General features: G+C 37.4%; 1 protein-coding gene across 1 annotated transcript in view; it reads left to right on the top strand.

Moving 5' to 3' along the window:
- Positions 1 to 522: 522 nt before the first annotated feature.
- The window catches only part of LOC131848011 (zinc finger homeobox protein 3), a 101,345-nt gene continuing 79,084 nt past the window's right edge, over positions 523 to 22,783 (top strand). The window contains exons 1-3 of the mRNA XM_059197748.1: positions 523 to 3,256; positions 7,390 to 10,100; positions 11,800 to 14,620. Coding sequence (XP_059053731.1) covers positions 523 to 3,256; positions 7,390 to 10,100; positions 11,800 to 14,620 — 8,266 coding nt within the window. The remainder of the gene's footprint in view (positions 3,257 to 7,389; positions 10,101 to 11,799; positions 14,621 to 22,783) is intronic.

The raw sequence follows: 22,783 nt of genomic DNA, 5'->3' as shown, positions 1-22,783 counted from the left end.
GCTGTCATTTGGATAAATGATCGTAGTTGTTTGCGCAAATAACAGTTAGATAAGCAATGATTATTATGTATTTTAATTTGAGACGCAACATCCATACCTATATACTAACAGTTTAGGCTCTCAATCGTGGGAATAACTGATATCGTTTATTATTCAATAACTGAACATGGATATTTAATGAAAAATCTATTACAAATAATATAATACTAAATACGAAAACAAAACGTAAGTACGACATGTAACTAAACGATCGCCACACCCACTTCCGGTATGAGGATACAAATCCATTCAATAGTTACCTTCGATCAACTGGGTGAAACTGGCCCGTGAGAAATAGCCGATTGAATACACATATTGTTAGCGGCATATTGATAGGATTAGTAGGTAATCGATGTTATCTGTGAATTGAGTAGATTCAAGTTATCGTTTAGTTACCTACACTACATATAGGCACGTTTCTAATTTTAAATATATTTTTTGTTGCAGGAGAGCATGTGATGCCGGCCCTTGACGCCCGGCGCCATGCCCACGCCGCTGCAGCCCGGCGGCCCCGCTAGCGGCCCGCCTCCGGAGCGCAAGCGGCGCCGCAAGCGCGACGACCCGCAGAGTTCAGCCGCGCTCGAGCCCGACGACGACGACGGCGACATGAGCCCCGAAGAGGAACCGCGCAATGTACCCGCGGCACCGGCGGCACCAACGCCGGCCCCCTCCTCCGCTCCTGCACCCACCTCACCTCCCGCAGCACCGGATGCCGTCGATCTAACCTCACGTCGAGATTCTCCGCCGCTCTCCTCCGATGTTGAAAGGTTCGACGGTAAAATCGTCTACAACCCCGATGGATCTGCTTACATCATCGAGGATCCTGAGCTATCTGAGGGCGAGACAAGTATACCAGACTTGCCCAAAATAGAGCCCGGGTGCATTGTCGACAGCCGAGATAGCAATATTGTTGAAAAGCAACTCGAGTTTCCTCAAATTGCAAGCGCATTCTACGTATCAAGAAATCCGTCTTTATACGGCGCACTATATGGAAGACTGGCAGCCGAAAGAGCTCGGGCGAGACCCGATGCACCTGTGATGCATAGTTATCGAGTGTTTAGTTTTCGTGGAGGAAAAGATGCACCGAGACCGCCATCCCCGCCCGCTGAATGTCCTGTCAGCGTACCTGTCAAACCGATCCTTATGTGTTTTATATGTAAATTGAGTTTTGGCTATGCTAAATCTTTTGTGGCACATGCGCAATCGGACCATAGTTTATCGTTACTTGATTCTGAGAGAGACGCTTTATCAAGAGAGAATGCTTCTGCAATTATTCAATGTGTGGGAAAGGATAAAGAACCACTAGTCTCATTTTTAGAACCTGTAGGTGCAGCAGCACCGCCAAGGGTTTCCGCATCAGGGAGTCCTACCAACGTATCAGAATTGTCAAGTCCATCTATAGACAAACGACCGGACATGATGATGACTCCAGATAGAGATAACGACTCGATGTTGCCTAATGGTACTTGTGACGATAGAAGACCGAGTCCAACAACGTGGAGACCACCTAGGTCAATTGCCGAGTCTTTAGTTCCACAACATTCCTTGATCTCCGTGGCTCATCCACATACAATAAATGCGTCTGTTCAACAGCGTGTAAGTCCGAATTCTTCCCCACCATTTCAAGCAACACCACCAGCTTTCCTTTCTGGAACTACGATAGGTGTATGCCCTGATCATTTAGGTGGAAGACCATCTGGTGCCGACTGCCCTAAATGTGAACTGATTTTAAATTCAGGAAGATTAGGAGGACCGTTAGCTGGCATGCACAGTAGAAATTCCTGTAAGACACTTAAATGTCCCAAATGCAATTGGCATTACAAATACCAAGAAACCTTAGAGATACATATGAAAGAAAAGCACCCAGAAGCCGAGACCAGTTGTATTTATTGTATAGCTGGCCAGCCACATCCAAGGCTTGCTCGTGGTGAAACTTATACCTGTGGATACAAACCCTATAGATGTGAAGTATGTAATTACTCCACAACTACAAAAGGGAACCTCAGCATTCATATGCAGTCCGATAAGCATTTAAATAACATGCAAGAATTACAAAATGGTGGCAATCCTGGAGAAGGTAGTTTACCTCCAGCCCCTCAACACACTCCTCCGGGTGTTCATAAACCACCACTTCCACACCACTCGCCTTTGGGGCAAAAGCCAAAGCCTACATTCCGTTGTGACGTTTGCAATTATGAGACAAATGTAGCACGAAATCTTAGAATACACATGACATCCGAAAAGCATACCCATAATATGCTTGTATTACAACAAAATGTGAAACATATGCAAACTTTATCTGCTTTACATCACAGACAACAAAGTCAACAGCAACTAGAGAGTTTACTACATTTTCACAGCAATGACGCTCCTCCTCCAAATCCAGAAGCTGCATTAGCAGACATGGCTTATAATCAAGCTCTTATGATTCAACTTATGACCGGAGGACCTGGACCTTCTCCTCCTGAATTAGGTGCCCATCTAGATGTCGGTTTAAACCCTGAAGCCATGGAACCACCACCAGAACCTGCAGACCCTGAACCAGAAAGGACATTTCATTGTTGTATATGTAACTGTTTCTCTACAGATTCATTAGAAGCACTTGGCCATCATTTAGCCCAAGATCGTACAAAAATAAGAGAGCAAGAGATCTTGGCACTCGTTGCTGGCCATTACGTATGCAAATTATGCACTTATAAAACGAACTTGAAAGCCAATTTCCAGTTGCATTGTAAAACTGATAAGCACTTACAGAGATTACAGCACGTGAACCACGTGAAAGAAGGTGGACCGAGAAATGAATGGAAACTCAAGTTTTGTGGTGGAGTTGGAACTGGAGGTGCTGGTGTTGGAGGAGTCCAAGTGAGATGTTGCGCTTGTGATTACTATACAAACTCAGCACACAAATTACAACTACATGCGGCTGGAGCGAGGCATGAAGCCGCTGCTCTTCTCCTGAGACATCTTCGAGAGTGTGCCTCCAGGATTCCTCGCGAACGACCGAGGGTATATCGTTGTGCACTATGTGGCTTTGGTGCTCCTCATCGACTGCCACTTTTACAACATGTTCGTTCTGTAAAACATCTACAGATGGAACAAATTCACCAACTCCAAAGACGTTCTGAAGGAAAAGACCCAACGCCTGATGTCGCCGAACTCTTCCAGGTCATCCCACAACCAACGGATTTACAAAGTCCGTTTGAACAACAAGAAAACGGTGAGTAATTAGTACATAGACACCCAGCCTACTTTGAATAGAAACCTAAAGCAATTACATTAATGTCTTTTCCAGCACTTTTTAAACAATGTTTGTCTTTTCATGTTCACTAGAGTGGTAATAAGGAAATTGCCATTTGTTAGATAACAATTCTCGAACCGTGACTGTAGGTAGTAGGTACCTACTATTGTTACTTTTCACCAACTTCCTGGCTGTCTTCGTAAAATTTAATTATAATTAGCTTAAATAAATAACAGACAAGGTAGAGAATAACCAATAAGTCTAGTAATATTTCCTAACATTTATGCATTAGGTACTCAGTTATTTTTAGGGATTCCAATAGATGGCGTTTTCATACAAAATATTTTTTACAAATATAAATGAAAAAATTATGTAGTAGGTACTTACATACTTATAATATTATTTATTACTCTCGTGCTAAACACATTTCATAACATTTTATTCTATAAAGCGTAAAAATCCCATTAAAATTAATTCAACCAAAACCATTACCGCAGTTCGTATCGATAAAGTAATACAAAATCGACTTATGAATGTGATTTCGAAACGTCACTATCGGTTTCCAATTTAAACCAATTCGTTCCTTAATCAATTTTATTCTGTGTTTTTTACAAACAGAACCTCATTCTGTGGATTGTAATAACGAACTTACTATTAGTTTTAAGTTAATTTCATTGATATAAAATTAATATTGACACGTAAGTTTCTCACATTTACCGTTCGCCATCGAAAGTTTAATTATCACTCGCTGCGTGACCATCACACCGCATGCAATCCACCAGCAATCTCCATTTTGAGCGTTGAGTATTTAGCGGAGAATTCGTAATCACAATAATGAGATAATTACACACGGACAAAATTTAATTTAAAGCGCGCAACATTAGAACAGGTTTCTTTAATAACGTACGCCTTACACGGTGTCGCCTGAGTCGGATGCCGTCATTGGTCGGAGACGGCTCCGCCCCGCGAGCGAGGGAGACGGAATGAAGATTTGAATTGAGAACGCGAATTTTCCATAAGTACCGCACACGGGACAATGACTCGTATTACGTATGTGGCCGTCGCGCATTAAGGATGATTGCCTTCTTGTGATGAGGCAGCTACATCATCTTACAATGTCGCTGCGCCGGCCGCATCGCCCGTCGCATGTTTATAGCCACAGTGAAATACGATAAACTCCGAGAGAAATGTGGAGGCGAAAGAAATCCGGCTTACGCCATTGTGCACCTCATGTTTATGCTTATTACTTATTTTCACCTTATTGAGTGAGCTGGTTAAAAATATAAGATATTTTCGGATATTTTGGAGAGGTTTAGGTTCATTTTGATATAAGATAAGACTCCATTAAAAATGAAACGCGAGAACTGTACTGTTAAAAAAAACATTCGCTTGCATTCCGATACGCGACATCTTTTGTGTCTGTCAGAGTTTTTGCTACTTGTTTATTAATTCACCAGCTCGGCTCATCCTCGCCTTTAATTCAACTTAAGTAGCTATAAAAGAAACAGGTTTGAAAATCAAGCTTCACTTGAGCAAGATGTAATGCCGTTGTCAAATATTTATTTAATTTAAAGTACCTACTAATAAAACTAGGTTAGAGTACACCTGGACTATACCTACTGTGCTAAATAATGTATCCAATAGTGCATCTATTTCAAACTTTACAAATTGATAATCATTGTATATTTCAATATAGTTACTGCATACCTGTCCTACTAATATTTTAAATGCGATAATTTGTGCAGATAAACTTTTTGTTGAGTTTTTCGCTGGCAGCACCTCGGATACAGTTAAGTTATTATAAATAAAAAAAGGCGTGACTATAAGTAACACAATGTATGTCGCTAAAACATCTTTCCAATTATGATGCAATCTACTTACTTTCAACTATTCTTTTACATTTCTACCTAACATTAACTGTTAAAGGTAACAATCTGATAGCGATGTATTTACTTATCACAGAAGCTTAATTCTCCAAATACAATATGGTCTTATAACACGCAATACCAGTCGCAATGTGCGAGCCTTAAGACAGTAAAATATTCAGAGTCCATTGTATTCCAGACGCCACGCTGTAAAATCCTGGCCTAAATCTTGCAAAACAAAACTCACACTCAACAATACCTACTTTACGACGCTATAACGATGTGGTGTTTCCTTAGAAAAGACCCTTTGTCCATTGACAAAAAGCGTCGAAGATCTTATTTGTGCGAGGTCCCTTTACCTGGCCATTGTTCTATGTTCCACCAGACGGTGGGACGACTACTCTCCATAAATAATTACATTCACTGGTCACTCCAAAATTAGGGTCAGTTGCGTTATGATTATTATTATTTATACGGATTTATTTATCCCCCTCCCTTTCATTAGTTGTAACGGTTTTAACTGTTAAAACTATAGAACGGGTTCCAAACAGGGGCCGACTGGTTTCAAGTCTGCTGGACTGTGAGATAATTTCGTGTTTTAATTAATTGACAAATCAACCCCTCTCTTATTGATATTGTGCAGATGGTTTTTATTGCGAACAATTCTCATACATGCTTGTTCTTACTTGTTTCTGGTGTCATAATAATAAGTGTCGTTGTTATTATTATTAGCCACTTCATATAGGTACATCTATTTAATCACTTTAAAAAAATATACCTATAGGTAATAGTTATAACGATACCTCACCATAATTTATTATTTGAGTCGATAGCTCTATACAAATATAAAATTCAAATATAATGTTAATTCAAAAGAAATTGATTATTTTTTTGTTGGTTGTTTGATCTAATGTATACTAGATACATCGTTATTCGAATGTTATTTTGCAGTTACATATTTACATCCAGTCTTAAACTAAGCTAAGCATAATCGGGTGCTATTGATCTCTGAGATAGAAAACTTTCCACTTTTATAATTTATCATGCGACATAATTTTTAATTTATCTAAGCTTTGAAATTTCTTGGTTTTGTTTTAGTTCATTTTCTGAATATTGGTTAAATTAATTATTATAATTGCCAAATATGTTCTTGTTAACTATTAACAAGAACATATTTGGCAAGCTATGACTTCTTTATTATTTTAAAAATAGTAGACTGTTTATATTAATCCAAAATTTTAATAGTTATTGTTTTGATTTTGTTTGATTATTCAAAGACAGATTATGATTTCCAAATATAAAGAATATAAGAAATACATATGAATGTGGTTTTTGAAGTCCTCTGGCCTTAAATTTCTTGGTAGTGCTTCATACATATAACAAGGGGTAGATGAATTGTCAGTAATTTTCTAAATAATAAGGTATAATTGTAACAGTACATTAGCGAATCTGCGCGCTCCCCCAAATCAACTGTTTCTTTCACCTTTCTTATTTGAGCGTAAACAATGCAGGCCAGCGTCTTTCACACGCTGCCGCCGACTTATCCCTGGTCAAATAATAATTGCATTCACATATCAGTACATCTGTCTCTCTCACACCTACAGTCACATACTCTCCCAAATGCATTTGATCCGATGCGAAACGAAATATTCGAAACCTTTTGTAATAATGAACAATGATTGTTTGCTCGTCCTGTATCTCCTTTGTGTGCAAAATTACAATATACTTGTTACGTTAACATTAATACAACTGTACGTGTGTGCGTACGGGATGGATAGAGCCGATACCTTTGTCTTGTTGGGACGTCGCAAACAAAACGAGTCCTACTAATAATATAAAAGAGAAGAATTTTATTTTTAACTTCAATTCAGAAAAGTAACAAACGTTAGCACCGAACAATGGAGAGCTCATTTATAGAAATAATCTTTTTTGTAGATAAATCTCACGTAGACGTAAGTTCACAATGTATATGGCTTCAATCTATATCCATTCCTGTATTGATTGTCGTAGTGTAAGGTTCGATAAAATGTTAAAATTATTAATGTACTATTTCTAATATACCACTTTACAGATGTGAATTAGTGTTCTATATAATTTAATCTCTAGTATAAATCAAATTCAACTCTTTATGTAAGATTAAGTAGGTTATAAATCATTAAAATATATTTAAAGATTTTTATATCTATATAAATAAATGATGTAAATAATACATCAGTAATTTATAGCTTCTTTTTGTTTTGTTGACAGATAATAAAGAACAAATAGATCAGAAACCTGAATTGACACCAGAACAGAAAATGTTGAGATTTTTAGAGCAACAACAACAACAACAGCAGCAGCAGCAACAACAGCCGCCACCACAACAATCTCAACAACAAAGTCAACAAAGCTCGAATGAAAGAGACGAAGAGCGCGAAACGCCAGGACCACACGCATGTCCTTACTGCAACTTTAGTTGCAGTAGTGAGGCTCGTTTACATGCCCACGTAACTTCCATACATAGCGATACAGCTCGACATTTCATCTGCCCGCTTTGTCAAGATGCATTTAAGGAACGAACGGCCCTTGAACGACATGTAATGCAAATACATTCAGTAAACTCGGAGGGTTTGCAACGACTATTATTACTTGTCGATCAAAGTCACTGGCTAAACGGTGGAACTCAACCACAAAGAGATGACACAAGACAAGGGGATGAAGATCGTGAGATTTCATCGCCGCGTTCTGAAGGCAGTGCAGATGGTGAAACTGAGCGATGCTTAGCATGTAATCGTACTTTTCGTAATGTTGATGAATTATGTCACCACCAAAATGAATCCGGCCATCTAGAATTGAAACAAACACCTCAGGGTCCTGGATACGTATGCTGGAAAAAAGGGTGCAATCGGTATTTTGACACTGCTCATGCGCTTCAAAATCACTTTAGGGAAGCACATGCTCGTAACTCCATCGCAAACATGTCAGTATCGGAGAAACATGTATACAAGTACCGTTGTAATCAATGTAGTTTAGCTTTCAAAACTATAGAAAAGTTACAACTGCATTCACAATACCATGTAATACGCGACGCTACGAAATGTGTACTATGTGGAAGAAGCTTTAGGTCTGTACTTGCTCTACAGAAGCACGTAGAAACCTCGCATTCTGAACTATCTGAAGAAGAACTTAATGCTTTTAAACGTAGCTTGGCATCAAATCCTTTGTTACAATCTAACCAAGGTACAGCTTTGGATGCTGCAACTGCAGAGCTGTTACGAAAAGAAGCTTTAAGAACTCCAGATGATGAATTAGCTGATTTAGAGGACAGAGATTCCAGTGCTACAGTTGCTGATGAATCTGGACACAATGATGCTGAAAATTCAGACGATTCAATTATATACAAAGATCAACAATTTTTAGAGGACTATTTGAATTCGCAAGCTATGGCTGAAGATTCTTATAATGACCCTAATCGAAAATACAAATGCCACCGATGTAAAGTGGCTTTTACCCGCCAATCATATCTAACAGCGCATAATAAAACACTTTTACATAGAAAAGGCGAAAAACTCACATACCCAATGGAGAAATATCTTGACCCTAATAGACCATTCAAATGTGACGTATGTAAAGAATCTTTTACACAGAAGAATATCTTATTGGTCCATTATAACAGTGTTAGTCATTTACACAAATTGAAGCGGGCTATGCAAGAACAACAGAATAATAACAACCCTCCGGTATCGCCTGGAGCAGGGTCCGCGCCCTCTAACTTAACTCTCACACCCAAGAGTACTTCAAGCGAAGAAGATGATCGAAAACGATACAAATGCAATATTTGCAAAGTAGCTTATACACAAGGTAGCACGCTTGACATACACATGCGGTCTGTATTACATCAAACACGAGCCGGCAAGTTACAGGAGCTCGCCGCTGCCGGACACGTGGATTTGACACGGCCTTTAGTAGAGCAACCAGACAGAAACGACCCCGCCAAAATTTTACAAGACGTATTGTCGCCGAAAAATACATCCCCTTCGTCTACTAGCAGTGGGGGCCCGCGTTCCTCACCCCCCGCGCGGCCAGGTAGCCCACGTTCCCCGCGCGCAGGTAGCGCCTCGTGCGAACGCTGCCACGCGTCATTTCCTACTGGGGAGCTACTCGACGCACATCGCGCGACCTTATGCCCGTTTGGCGATGCGCGGGCGCACTCGCCGCTAGGTGACGCAGAAGCAGCTGCGCTTGACGAGATGGTCGCCAAGGGCAACCCGCCCAAACGTAACTCGCAAATGTATAAACAATTATTAGAAACTTTTGGCTTCGATCTCGTCATGCAATATAATGAGAATCAGCGGCGAAAATTGCAAGAAGAACGGGAAATGGCGCGGGCGCCGAGTCCACCTCCGCCACCGCCTGAAGAGAAACCCCCGGATGGTGAAACGAAATCTACATGTCAACATTGTAATAAGGAGTTTTCTAGTGTGTTCGTGTTAAAGACTCATTGTGAGGAAGTGCATAAAGATAAAGTTCCCTTGGAGTTTTTAGAGCAGTTCGCTGAACAATTCAAATCAGAGTATGAAAGGAAATCAGGCGCACCAAACTCGCCGCGTGCAGCATCACCAGCACCACAGGACGAAAGATCGTCATCGCCACGTGGCGATGGCGCTGGAAACTTCAATGAGAACGGAAATGCATCTGGTGAGGCTCAAGCTGGTGCTATATTGGCAGCTCAGGTACAGGAGATGCAGGCAGCATTGAATATGTTGCAACTGCAGCAGCAATTGGGCCAACTTCATCCAATGGTAGCCCAAATGCTATCTCTGGGATTGCCGCTGGGACTGAATGTGGGTGCACTAGCGGCGATGAATCTTCAGCCGCCACTGGTGCCTCTCATGCTGCCTCCACCGCCCTTCGACGCGATGCCCTTCGCTCATGATGCACAGATGAAACAACAACAGCTCTTGCAGCAGCAACAACAGGTTAGTTTTAGCTTCTAAAAGTATCTAGTTAGTAGATAGTAGACACATAGTGCTAACAAAATAATTAATAATAAGATCGATGCTTATACAATCCCTTTAAAATATCTGTTATTGTTTCACTACACAAACCACTTCACATAGAGCATGACCCTACTATTTCAACATGATCTCTCTTGCTCAGATGTAATTCAAGTGTCTGTATTTTAAATGATTAATTACATGTTTTCATATGGTGATCAAGTAAGAATAGATTACACATACCTACACTACTTTCTTTTCTAGAATTTTCTTAGTCTAGTGTCTTAGTCGTAAGAACCGTTTAAACAAAAACTTACGCCATACGTTTTTGTAATGTGTAAGTGTTTGTTAATTGTTTATTATAATTAATTCTTTACAATATTTGCGCAATTTATTTCTTTATATCACTAATATATGTATATATATTTTAAGCCTAATCAGAATCGACATATATAGGTATATCATTATGTATCCATCCATATATCCTGTACTGTAATAATGAATATCAGTATCATAATCATAATTTTATCGACAAAAATATCCCTTATAAGTTTTATAAGAAAATTTTTTTAATTATCCAAACCTTAGCTTCAATCGTATTTAATTAGTGAAACTGTAAAAACTTTGCTAATTAGGTTATTTATCAAAGTTGTGAATTTATGTATACCATTTTTTTTTAAGTATTTTCGATACTTGATTATTGCATGTTTAAAAAGATAATCGACTCTTATTATAATACCTGCGAGCTTATATTAAAACCTGGCGCGAGATCATAATTAAAAATTGTAATTGAACTATAGGTCTTCTGGCAGACTAGAATAAGAAATTACAAATAAGTAATTCATATTTTTTTATTATAACATATTTCACAAACCAATTCAATTACAATTTTCTTTCTTCTCTCATTATGACATCTGATTTAAAAAAAAAACATATTTTTTATATCAAGCTTTTAAAGTCCTTTTCCCGATATATTTTCTATTAAAATTTTTGTTACTGATTGTACGATGTTATACACATAATTATATTTTTGCGCCAGATTTAAAAATAAGTACATTATTTATAAAAAAGAAAGGTTTTTATGCCATTGAATTTTAGAAGTCTGTAAGTCTGTTAACATGAAATTACGGATATTACTTTTTTCTGTTGAAAGCCTGAGAAGAAAAAGTATTTTTAGTAAATTATTCGTAGTAATTGATAAATATTTTCATGTATATTTGCTATAAGTTATTTTTCCCTTGCAAATCTATCATTTTGTAATACTGACGTATCCTTGTTAACTACATATACCAACATAAATATTATTTACTTAACATATATCATATATGAAGCGCAGCTTTGATTAATATTTTGTCAGTTAAAATGTAAGTCAATCGTACGAAGGATATCTACAAGGCATTGTGAGATAAGAACGTGGGTATAACGTTTGCTATCTGTTTGCACAAAGCAACAGAGGCTCTATTGTTGCAGTAGGGTTCCAGTATTATTAAATACTTCTTATTATTTCTACTTACCTGCTGATACCGACTCGTAAATCGCCATACATAAACAGTACCGATCGTTTAAACTTTTTATTTCGAGATATAGTTTAAGTATACTTTAACTAATAATTAATTCTGGTAATGGAATCTGTATATTTCATCTAAGTGGTTTATGTTATATGTATTTATTTTGTTCACAGGCAAATGCAGCGGGACAGAAGAGAGCTCGCACGCGTATTACAGATGAGCAATTGAAGATTTTGCGAGCACATTTTGATATTAATAACTCACCAAGTGATGAGGCAATCGCAAAAATGGCCAAACAATCCGGCCTCGCAACTAAGGTAATTAAACATTGGTTCCGAAATACATTGTTTAAGGAAAGGCAACGGAACAAAGACTCTCCATACAATTTCAACAACCCTCCATCTACTACTCTCAATCTTGAGGAATACGAAAAGACTGGTGAGGCAAAAGTTACACCATTAGATTCATCTGCAAGTTCTGATGAAGGAAAACCACCACCGGAGAAGAAAACAAAAATAGAAGATGTGTCTTCTATGAATCAACAAGAAGTAAAGTCTGAGCCAAATGACGAACCAACAATGGAGGAGAAGTATAACTCATATGATGATAGACATCAGGAGGATAAAAGCTTTATTTTTCCTCAAATTCCCTCTCAAAGTCCAGCCCCGAACTTAAGTTCAGATCATCATCATAATATATCTCGACCACAGACGCCGACACATTTGTCTCTAAACTCACTAATTCAGTCACAGTTGGACTCAATACCAGCTACGAGCATACCGCAACCACCTCATCCGTCAATGCTCCCACCAAAGTTAAATCCTAATTTCACGTCCCCAAACTCCGCGCCCCCGAACGTCCTACCTTTGACCCCAAATCGCAGCCTCAGTCCTGGCAGGGGACCGGCCGATTTCGGACTTTCCGGGGGCAACTCGAACGGATCCAACAGCTCGGGGTCTTCTGGCAAACGCGCCAACAGAACTAGGTTCACTGATTATCAAATAAAAGTTTTACAAGAGTTTTTTGAGAACAACGCATATCCAAAAGATGACGACCTAGAATATCTTTCAAAACTATTAGGGCTAAGCCCTAGAGTGATAGTTGTATGGTTTCAAAATGCTAGACAGAAGGCGAGAAAGGTATATGAAAACCAACCAGCTGCTGAACCGCCTGCAGGTGCAACGGATGACGCGAATAGATTTCAACGCACCCCAGGTCTTAATTACCAATGTAAAAAGTGCCAATTAGTGTTCCAACGATATTATGAGTTAATAAGACATCAAAAAACACATTGTTTTAAAGAGGAAGATGCCAAACGATCTGCTCAGGCGCAAGCTGCTGCTGCACAAGTAGCAGCTACATTAAGCAGTGAAGATTCAAACTCAAGCACTGTTGAGCATCATACACCTCATGTGCCAGTTTCTCCTGCGCCGCCTCGAACACCAACTCCGGCTGCACCAAACTACCCAGTATCACCAGCACCACCAACACCTCATACCCCTGTTACGCCTCTCGCTCATACACCCCGTGAAGAGAAAGATGGAAATTTTCAATGTGATAAGTGCAACCTAGTCTTCCCTCGATTTGATTTATGGCGAGAACATCAATTGGTTCATATAATGAATCCAAATTTATTTCCAACTTATCCACCTGATTCCCCTTTTGGCATACTGCAACAACATGCTCAACTACAACAACTTAATGCCACTTTGGGAAGCGATGAGGGGAGACACCCTTTAGTTGCAGCATTAAATCAACAAGTAGCTAAGAGAAAATTTGACGAATTCGAAGAGGTGGATACTGGAGAGCAGCCTAAGGATAAACGCTTAAGGACTACAATTTTGCCTGAACAATTGGACTATCTCTACCAAAAATACCAAATCGAATCAAACCCTTCCCGTAAGATGCTTGAAAATATCGCACGAGAGGTAGGGCTTAAAAAAAGAGTGGTACAAGTATGGTTTCAAAATACACGAGCACGTGAGAGAAAAGGACAGTTTCGTGCACATGCACAAGTGATTAATAAACGGTGTCCATTTTGTCCAGCTTTGTTCAAAGTAAAAAGTGCACTTGAGAGTCACTTAAGTACAAAACATGCAGATCAATGTGCAAGAGGTGAAATTAATGTAGATGCTCTACCGGATGAGGAGTTAAGCACGGAGTCTACACCTAGTTTTGGCTCACAACAAAGTGACAGGCAGCAAAATTTTTCGCAAGCGGGGGCTCCCATGTTGCCCCCTATTTTCCCGCCTTTTCACTCAGACATGGAGAAATTTATCAAACAGTATAGTGAAGAGTCAATGAAACGGTATGTCAGTGAGTTACAAGCACATGCCGCCGCCCAACAAAATGGTGGCAGCAATGATACGAATGAAACCTCAAGACATGGTAAATCGGAAATACCTTTAGATCTCAGCAAACCTGTTGACCTATCACGACCGGGCTCAGACGCCGACGAGAGATCAGACACTGCATCAGAGACGATGGAATTCTATGAAGAAGACGAACCAACATCTCCGCTGCCCGGCCAGCAAACACCGAGGCCACCGGGCAAACGCTTTCGTACTCAGATGTCGTCACTACAAGTTAAAATCATGAAATCTTTGTTTGGTGATTACAAAACACCAACAATGGCCGAGTGCGAGGCGCTCGGTCGCGAAATCGGACTTCCCAAGCGAGTAGTGCAAGTTTGGTTCCAAAATGCACGTGCCAAAGAAAAGAAGGCGCGACTGGCAGCCGGACTTTCGGAAGTGTCAGACGCAGCACCCCCCGAGGAGTGCCGAGTGTGTGATTTCAAATATAGCCACAAGTACTCAGTGCAAGACCATGTGTTTACTCGCGGGCACATAGCCGCAGTGCGCGCCCGGCTGGAGAGCGGCGTGGTTGCGGGTGATGACAGCACGCTCGCACTGATGCAGATGGCGGCGCGACTCGAGAGTGGCATCGGCAGCGAACTACACAGCGCTTTTTTGAGGCCACAGCTCGCCGGCAACGGTGAGTGCACTTGACCGCGGTCCATGTCGCCTACCCCCATAGAGCGGTATGCGACTCTGGATACTGATTATGTAGAACCTCGCAGCGATGAGTTTGACTCGATTGTGTATTCAACTTTGGTTATTGACGACAACAATACTACAATTACACATTAATCGAGCTAAGCTCATTTCGTGCCGTGACGGTCGTTACTCTGTTTTCCTACTAGTGAGTCCTTTGTAAATATCGCTTAGAGATAAAGTAAAATAGTTTATAAAATCACTTGCGTATGTTGGTATTCCAGTCACAAAATTATTACTTAATCATATAGATTGTTCCTGTATTGAGCGACGATCTGTCGTAGAGAATGTAATAGATAATAATGTCTTCTGATAAATATGCGTCAAGTCGACCGGTCCGATGCGAAAGCTAATAGCGGCACGTACAACGCCGATTCAATCTCAGAAATTATTTTGTAATTCAAATAATTACTAAGTACCTATATAGCTCGAAGCGTGGCAACCGAGCGAAACAGTAAAAAACATTTCTCAATCTTCAAGTAATAATATAACTTTGAATTAGTGTGAAATAGATTATTTTTTCTTCATTTCGCGTGCTGTTTGCTCTCATTTGATGTGAAGTGAGTGAAGTACACTTTGCGTTATGGGTGGCGGGTGCGATGCCGCATGCCGGCGCGGAGCGGTTTGGCGGCGGCGTGCTGTTGTCATCACGGCCGCGAGAGGCGGACCGCCGCGGGCCGGTGGGCGGCCGTCTCTAACCCGCCACTATTCAAATGCAAACGAAACACAACAATGGTAGGAGTTAGGACGCGTGAAGGACGTCGCATATCAAATGGGACCGATCTGGCGCACATGCATTTCGCCTCACATGAATAATCAATTATTTAAATGACGTCAATTAGACGACTTTCTCGGAAATTGTTTGTCAATGTCTGTTTTTTCTTTTCATTACTTAACTCAGTGTAGGAATTGGAAACCAACACCGCACAGCGATTTAGACTAGTAATCTGTTGCATAATATTATTCTTCCTAGTTGTTCATATTTAAATCTCCTATTAGATATAGAGTCGATTGTTGTAGGGATGTAATGAAAACCAAATTATATATTTTAGAGAATTTAAAACGTTAGTTATTATGTAAAGTCATAGCGAAGCCTGGTCTATATTACTATTTAAATAAGGTGCCTTTTAGGATCCGTGCGCTTTGTAAATTATTATCTCTGAACTCCACTGTAAATAGATAAGAGTGTACAAGTATACTATTAGTTATAGGTATAATGTAGAGCTGTTACAACTTCAGCAGCTCTGTGCGTCATTTTACTTCGATAGGTATCTTTAATAGGTAAATATAAGTAAATATATTGTTTGTTTCGTAGAGGCATCTTAAAACCTTGTGATATAACTGTATATCTAATTATTTAGTTTACTTCTATGTTTTATAATGAGCTCGTGGCTGAGGGGACGAGCGACGAGGACAAAAGTACATACAGACATAACATTAGAAGTTTGTCGTGTTTTACATAATAATGAAAACTTTTTGTGTGGGGTCTGCTCCCATTGCAGTTTTTGCCATTCTTCCATCGCAATTTACATGAGAGTGGTTCTCGATTGGGGAGTTAGGCGATATGCAAATATTTTCTTCAAATTTAAATGTTCGTATACGCTCGTGCGACGTTTTCTGTATGTAGTGCAGGCAACTCTGCGCACGCGCCGCGGGTTGCCATTCGTTTATTTATTATTTAAAAATTTTACCTCGCCCTAGTACCGTCGAACCTCACAATTGATCTTTAAAATGCAAATACTACACCTTACAAAATACAATATAATGCTAAGTTATTTACTGGATCTTTATACCTACGTACAAACCATGTTTTGATATAGAGAGCATGCCATTTGCATATCGCTTGCTGTTATTTTGTTTTGTTATGTTTGTATTTATTTTTGTTCTTTGGTTTTATTATTACTATTTTGTTTTATTTTCATGTAGATATATGTATTAGCGCCAAGTACATTGATGTACACATGATATTGAATTTGCCTCCAATACGACTTCCAATATTTTAATTTTAATTTGTATAATTTAATTTTAAAGTAATTACGTTGCGATCTGCATTTACTGTTATTCAAATAACGTTATTAAAACAGTTGTTTGATCAAAGTCTAGTGCCAACCAGAGGAGATATTCTTTGGTATTTTAAGACGTTTTTGTCTAGAGAAAGATTGAAAGTCTTGTAAACTGATAGTATTATTATAATTATTATCGACAGTTATTATATTTGCAGAATTCGTTGAAATAAATGCAATATTTATATTATTGATTTATGTTTTTTTCTTTTCTTTTTATGTTTCCTTGGTTCCTTTATCCTAAGTTTTCTTTTGTTTTATTTAGAATATTTTTATGTGGAGTGTAGCAGCAAAGAATAACGAGACAAAGTCATAAACTTCGCAGTCCCCTGCTAAGTTGGGTAGAATTATCGAATTACTTGAGGGCAGGTGAGCATTGTGGATAGTGGATATTGTTTACGTCAAATGACTCTTACAATAGTTTTTGTAAAATTACAAATACCTGGACAAAATTAAAACAAAGACGTGCTCTTTGTGGCGATACGTCATGTGACGATTGGCTTGGAAGTAATGGTAACAAAACATCTTTAGGTCTAGGACCATTCACGTCGTGGGAGGTCCTTTTTTCTTTAATTTACTATTTATGCACTTAAAATATTCACTACAGTAAATTATTTTAAAAATCCGAGAAATTAACAGATTGCTAGTTTTTATTATTACTCGGTACATTATTCTCTCGATAAATTATAATTAGAATCGTCGATCGTGATGGCACGCTGTGAGGATTTTAGCGCATCTATATATATATATATTTAATATAGTGAATTCATCTGAGTTTAAATTTATAAAAAATCTACTATTTATGCTATTGTTTTTAATTTCATAGAGAATATAGAGATTTTATACAAATGTATATAGAGATTTGAAACGTATACAAACTGGAGTACAGTATTAACTAAAGTAGGCAGTATTGACATTATCTATAAAAGAAAAATAAACCAAGAAATTACTTACCTTCACGACTTTATCCAAAAGGAGGTAGTCAGAAGTATTGTCAACTTTTGAATTCGTAGTGAACACAACTCTTGGCATAATATTGCATACATTATCTATCAATATTATTATTATATTTATTTTTAATTGTCATATTTGAACTCATTAACTTTTAGTCTAAGTTATCATAGTAGGCTACAGTACTCTCAATTAGAAGAAGAAATTTGTTTTTCAATATATCCATCGTTCATTTCTTTTTTATATAATTGAAATGGCAACCAAGCTGATACCTACCTGGTGGTAAACGGAAATCATCGCAAATATACATGAAAATCACCACGAATATCAAATTATCATGTGATACCCGCAATATTACTCATTCGTTGCCATTCCAGAGAACTACGAACTAAGATGTCATACATCTTATCCCTTAATTTAAAAACCTAATCGCACCCTACAACTCCCACAATGCACACAGCTCACAATCAGATTACAAATAAAGCTGCTTGGCGTCTGAAATAAACGAGTGAGATGTAGGCCCACGCAGACGACTTTTCAGTCTATTTCTTTAACATAGCTTTCGTCTATATATGACTTAATACTTAGGTACGTTTTCTACTAGTCCTATCATCCTTGCGTAATACAAATAATAAACATCTGTTTAGCGAATACTTAGGTACAGGTTTTAGGTTTTTTACCAGTCAGACAGTTCATCAAGTATTAACACTTATCTTACTCTATCTGATGTTAGAATATTTCATAACAAGATAACAAAATCACGATTGATTCTGAACAAACACAACTCACGTAGACAATTGTAGACTTGCTAACTAATTTCAGACAAAAAACAAATCTCTTGCATATTGTAAACGATATCTCATTGTACTTTTTTCTTGATTTACGAACAATACTTACTCAACTTTTTCAGCCACCCACTAGAACGTGAGGGCTTATTACAAAAAAAATATTAAATTACAAACATACAAAGAGCTGGAGTTATGTAAAAAATATCCCGTTACTGAACCAACTAATTATTTCATTGTATAATACAATATACGTGCTTGCCAGAAAACAAGGCTTTTTGTTTAACAACAAAGGAGTTTTTTTCTGAAATCAGAGATATCATGGTAAGTAGGTAGATTGACTGAAGGGCGGAATCAATTAAAAGGTTCTATGTACGTGTTCGAATTCTCTTGGAATGAATTAGATTGGTCAACTTCTTGATTGGCAGGGACTACCGATAGTGTGATAAATAATACTGTAGTCCTTATCATATAAAATAATAAAGAAGTATTATGCTCACATACACGTAATAATAAAAATACTAATAACCCAGGATAATACACAGCGCCATTTAGTCCCGAGATAAGCAGAGCTTGGGTTCGAAGCCGTCATTAAAGAAATACTAAATAAATTAATGGTAAACAAAATGATCTATAAATATCTATAGTAATGTTATAAATGCAAAAGGGGTTCTGTCTATCTTTCTGTCTGTTTGTTTGTTCCTTTTTTACGCCTAAATCATTAAACGGATCTTAAGGAATAACATAAATATATATACATATATATATGTAATGTATAGTATATATGACGGATATAGGCAATCCATTATATAAAAAAGCTGACTAAGTTGATCGTAACATCTAGTATTTAATCATTTTATAGTAAGATTATTTTTAAATAATCATTTAGTAATATGGTTTTGTATATGAATCACGCTGATAGGTATAACGCAGGTGTGTAAATACACATTTCATGTTAATTGCTGTGTATTATTAGGATTAAAGGAATTCCTCATTTAATGGATTGTGAAAATATAAGTACCTATAATAATAAAGACGCAATAAATATATGTACCTTCATGACAAAGTCATCTTCATACATACTCAGATGGGGTAATCAGAAGCATTTACAGTTATCAACGTCGTAGTGAATGCAACATTTGACTTGTTACCAATCCAACATAACGAAGGGGAAGGAATATCTTAGATTAATTATGATTTGTTACCGATCCATCCATCCATCATTATGGAGTTAGTCATATACCTATATATAAGTGCACACAAGTGGTTTTAAACTTTTAATGGGTTAAAAGTTTAACCCATTAAAAGTTGGGTTTCTAAAATACTGTAACTATAGCTATAGGCAATGGCCTATAGCTATAGTTACAGTATTTTAAAAACTTTCGATTTACGTTTACTTTCAATGGAAAGTAATGCATTTTGATATACTGAAAAAACACCTTTGCTATCAAAATATATTTAAAAAAGAATTAAATAACTATGTACGTAGAGTATGTAGAGTAAAGTACAGACGTTACAACGTAGTTGCCTACTTAGGTAAATAGGTAGTAGGTAGGTACCTACTATAAACAACCAAATATATAGACTATCTACGATAACCTGTCATAAAATTGAAAACTTACCAACGCTGTGCCGCTACCACTAAGATTTTTTTTCATGAATGAATCCATAGAATGATGTACCAATTCGAAATTTTTGATAGAAAAACCCGCTCATGATATCGCTGTCCGGGCACCAAAATACATTGAGATGAAGTTTAGTGTCGTTACCACATTAATTGCCACTTGGTGGTTATGGTGAATTCACCAGTTTAACAATTCTGAAACTTCGATGAGCACACTTTGTACACAGATAATAGAACTCTTTGTTTAGTTACTTGTTAAGCAGAGGTTTAATTGCTTACCATTATGATACTTATTTACAATCAACAATCTTACTAATATATAATATCAGTTTGTGATTATATACATTAACGGATGTTTGTTACTCTTTCACGCAAAAACATTGAACGGATTTTCACGAAACTTTACAGATAGATATTATATTTATATCAATACTACATAAAAGTATAATTTTAAAAGATATGTAAATTGGGCAGATAAAATTATAATAAAAAATATACAATAGAGTATAAAAACTATTACTAATAAAGGGGCCACTGATGCCGTAATAATGATATTTATTGTTATTATACAAAATAATTTCTTGGGGGGCCGAGTGGAGTACGGTCTAATAGAGTACATGACAACATGCGACTACTGAACCCCATTACTAAAAATCCCTTTCTATACAGCAGTGACCTATCTAAAGTAACTTGCCTTGAAACTTAAACCACTTACTATACAGGAATCTGGAAAAAATTAGGTCTAGTCAATAATACCTATATAACCTCTGAAAATAAATGGAAAAATATAAATAAAACTGTCTGAAAATACAAGGTAAACATCCCAAAATAAATAATAATCAGAAAGGTTGTACGTGTCCAAACTAGCTTTTAAAAAATATAATACTGTGACCTTTACCACGTCTTCCTTTTGTATAAAAAGCAGAAAACCGGGTAATAACGAAAGAAACTTCACGCTCGTATACCTTTGTAATAATATATATCTATTGTTAAGTAAAATAATAATTTTAATAATGACGTATTTACCAGTGACCGACATACCACAGTCTACGTCGGTAAATCCTGAAATGACATTAGAGTAACGTTACTTCTATCATAAGTAGCTATATGTTATTGGCAGATCGTACACAGCAGCCGAAATTTTGTTTTCCTAATAAATTAGTATCATATATAATTCCAGAGTGTTGTTTAATGTTTTTTGTTAGTTGCCCTGTTGAGAATAGATATAGGTATGCATTTGTTTAAAATTATAGTTGCAAATAATCAACCAAAACTTTACATTCAGACAGATCCTACGTCATTCTATAATAAGAAGATTTTAGTATCTCACTGGTTGTCATTATAATCTATAGCAGTTTTCAGTCTTCTCTTGTACCAATAAAATTTTCATTTGCTGATAAGGAAAATCTATTTTACAAATTATCATTACTATCTAGTGAAGAAACGTAGGCAACTATTTTAGAACTCATTAGTTAAGATCTCTTTTACTCCTGCAACACCAGACCAGGATATTTAGTAAATATTATTAATCTTGTTTTATACCTAAATATAATAATATTGCCCATGTTAGCTAAGAAGACGTTGTCTTATCTTAATGATTGCGTAAATAGAGACGAACGTCTTAGCATTCCATGGAATCAGAATGCTGGTGCCGGGCCCATCGTGTCAGAGAGGGACACTCTGAACAGTTCTCGGGACTTGTAACCCGGGTGTAGGTTTAAGTTTAGGAGGGGTTCCCTTGCCGACTTACGTCAACACTCGCCTTCGCCGCTCCCAGCTCATCAAAATCTGTTAGGAGCCTGCTAGTGCAGCTCTGGATATAGTTCTAGTATAGAATGTACTGTACTTCTGGATAAGCCAAGATTTGTAGAGAAAATTCTCTATATAAGTATATTACATGTATGTAAAAATGACCATCTAAATACCCACTCGTATCGTAGTTATTAATTATTCATGACTATGATCTCATCGTTTACTTACTTACCGTAAAATAATTGAAAATTGTCTCTTTAAAGTTTACAAACATCACTTGCCACCAATTAAGATTTAATTTCGATTTTCATAAATGTACATATAGACAAATTAGAATATATTATATATAATATTTTTTATAAGTGGTGGCCACGGTATATCGTACTCGTGTCTATTTGTAAATCGTCACCTATTGCTAATATAATCGAAACTCAATAATAAAGTATTTATACAAACCCATATTAAATAATTTTTCGTAGATTCCTGTAGTCTATATGTTGAGGAACATTTAACATTATGAGAAAATTTCATCTTCCAGACATTTTTACCAGGTATGTTATGGATATGAAATTTTGGATACGGATAGGTTTCGGATATAGTAATGATTATTATACCGGATACGGATACGGATGCGGATATGAAATTATTTCGGTTTATCCGTTAGTTTCGGATAATTTCGGTTACGGATATTAATTTTTTAAGGAATTTCAAAAGGAAAATACAAATAATAATAAAATGGTTACATAACGTGTCTCAAGTAGGCTCAGCCCCTATCCGATATTGTCCGAAACTCTTATTTCGGAATCGGTTACGGTTAGGGTTACGGAGCTCCCTAACATCCCTGGTTTTTACGTAAAAGTTACCATACAAACTATCAATTTTTGCTGCCTCATGATTTTACGTCTTTAATATATGTAAAGACAAAAGTA

Source organism: Achroia grisella, unplaced genomic scaffold (genome assembly GCF_030625045.1).
Source record: "Achroia grisella isolate CSIRO2021 unplaced genomic scaffold, CSIRO_AGI_Agris_v1 utg546, whole genome shotgun sequence".
Classification (NCBI taxonomy): domain Eukaryota; kingdom Metazoa; phylum Arthropoda; class Insecta; order Lepidoptera; family Pyralidae; genus Achroia; species Achroia grisella.
Note: the sequence above shows the minus strand (reverse complement) of the source record. Positions and strands in the feature narration are given on the sequence as shown.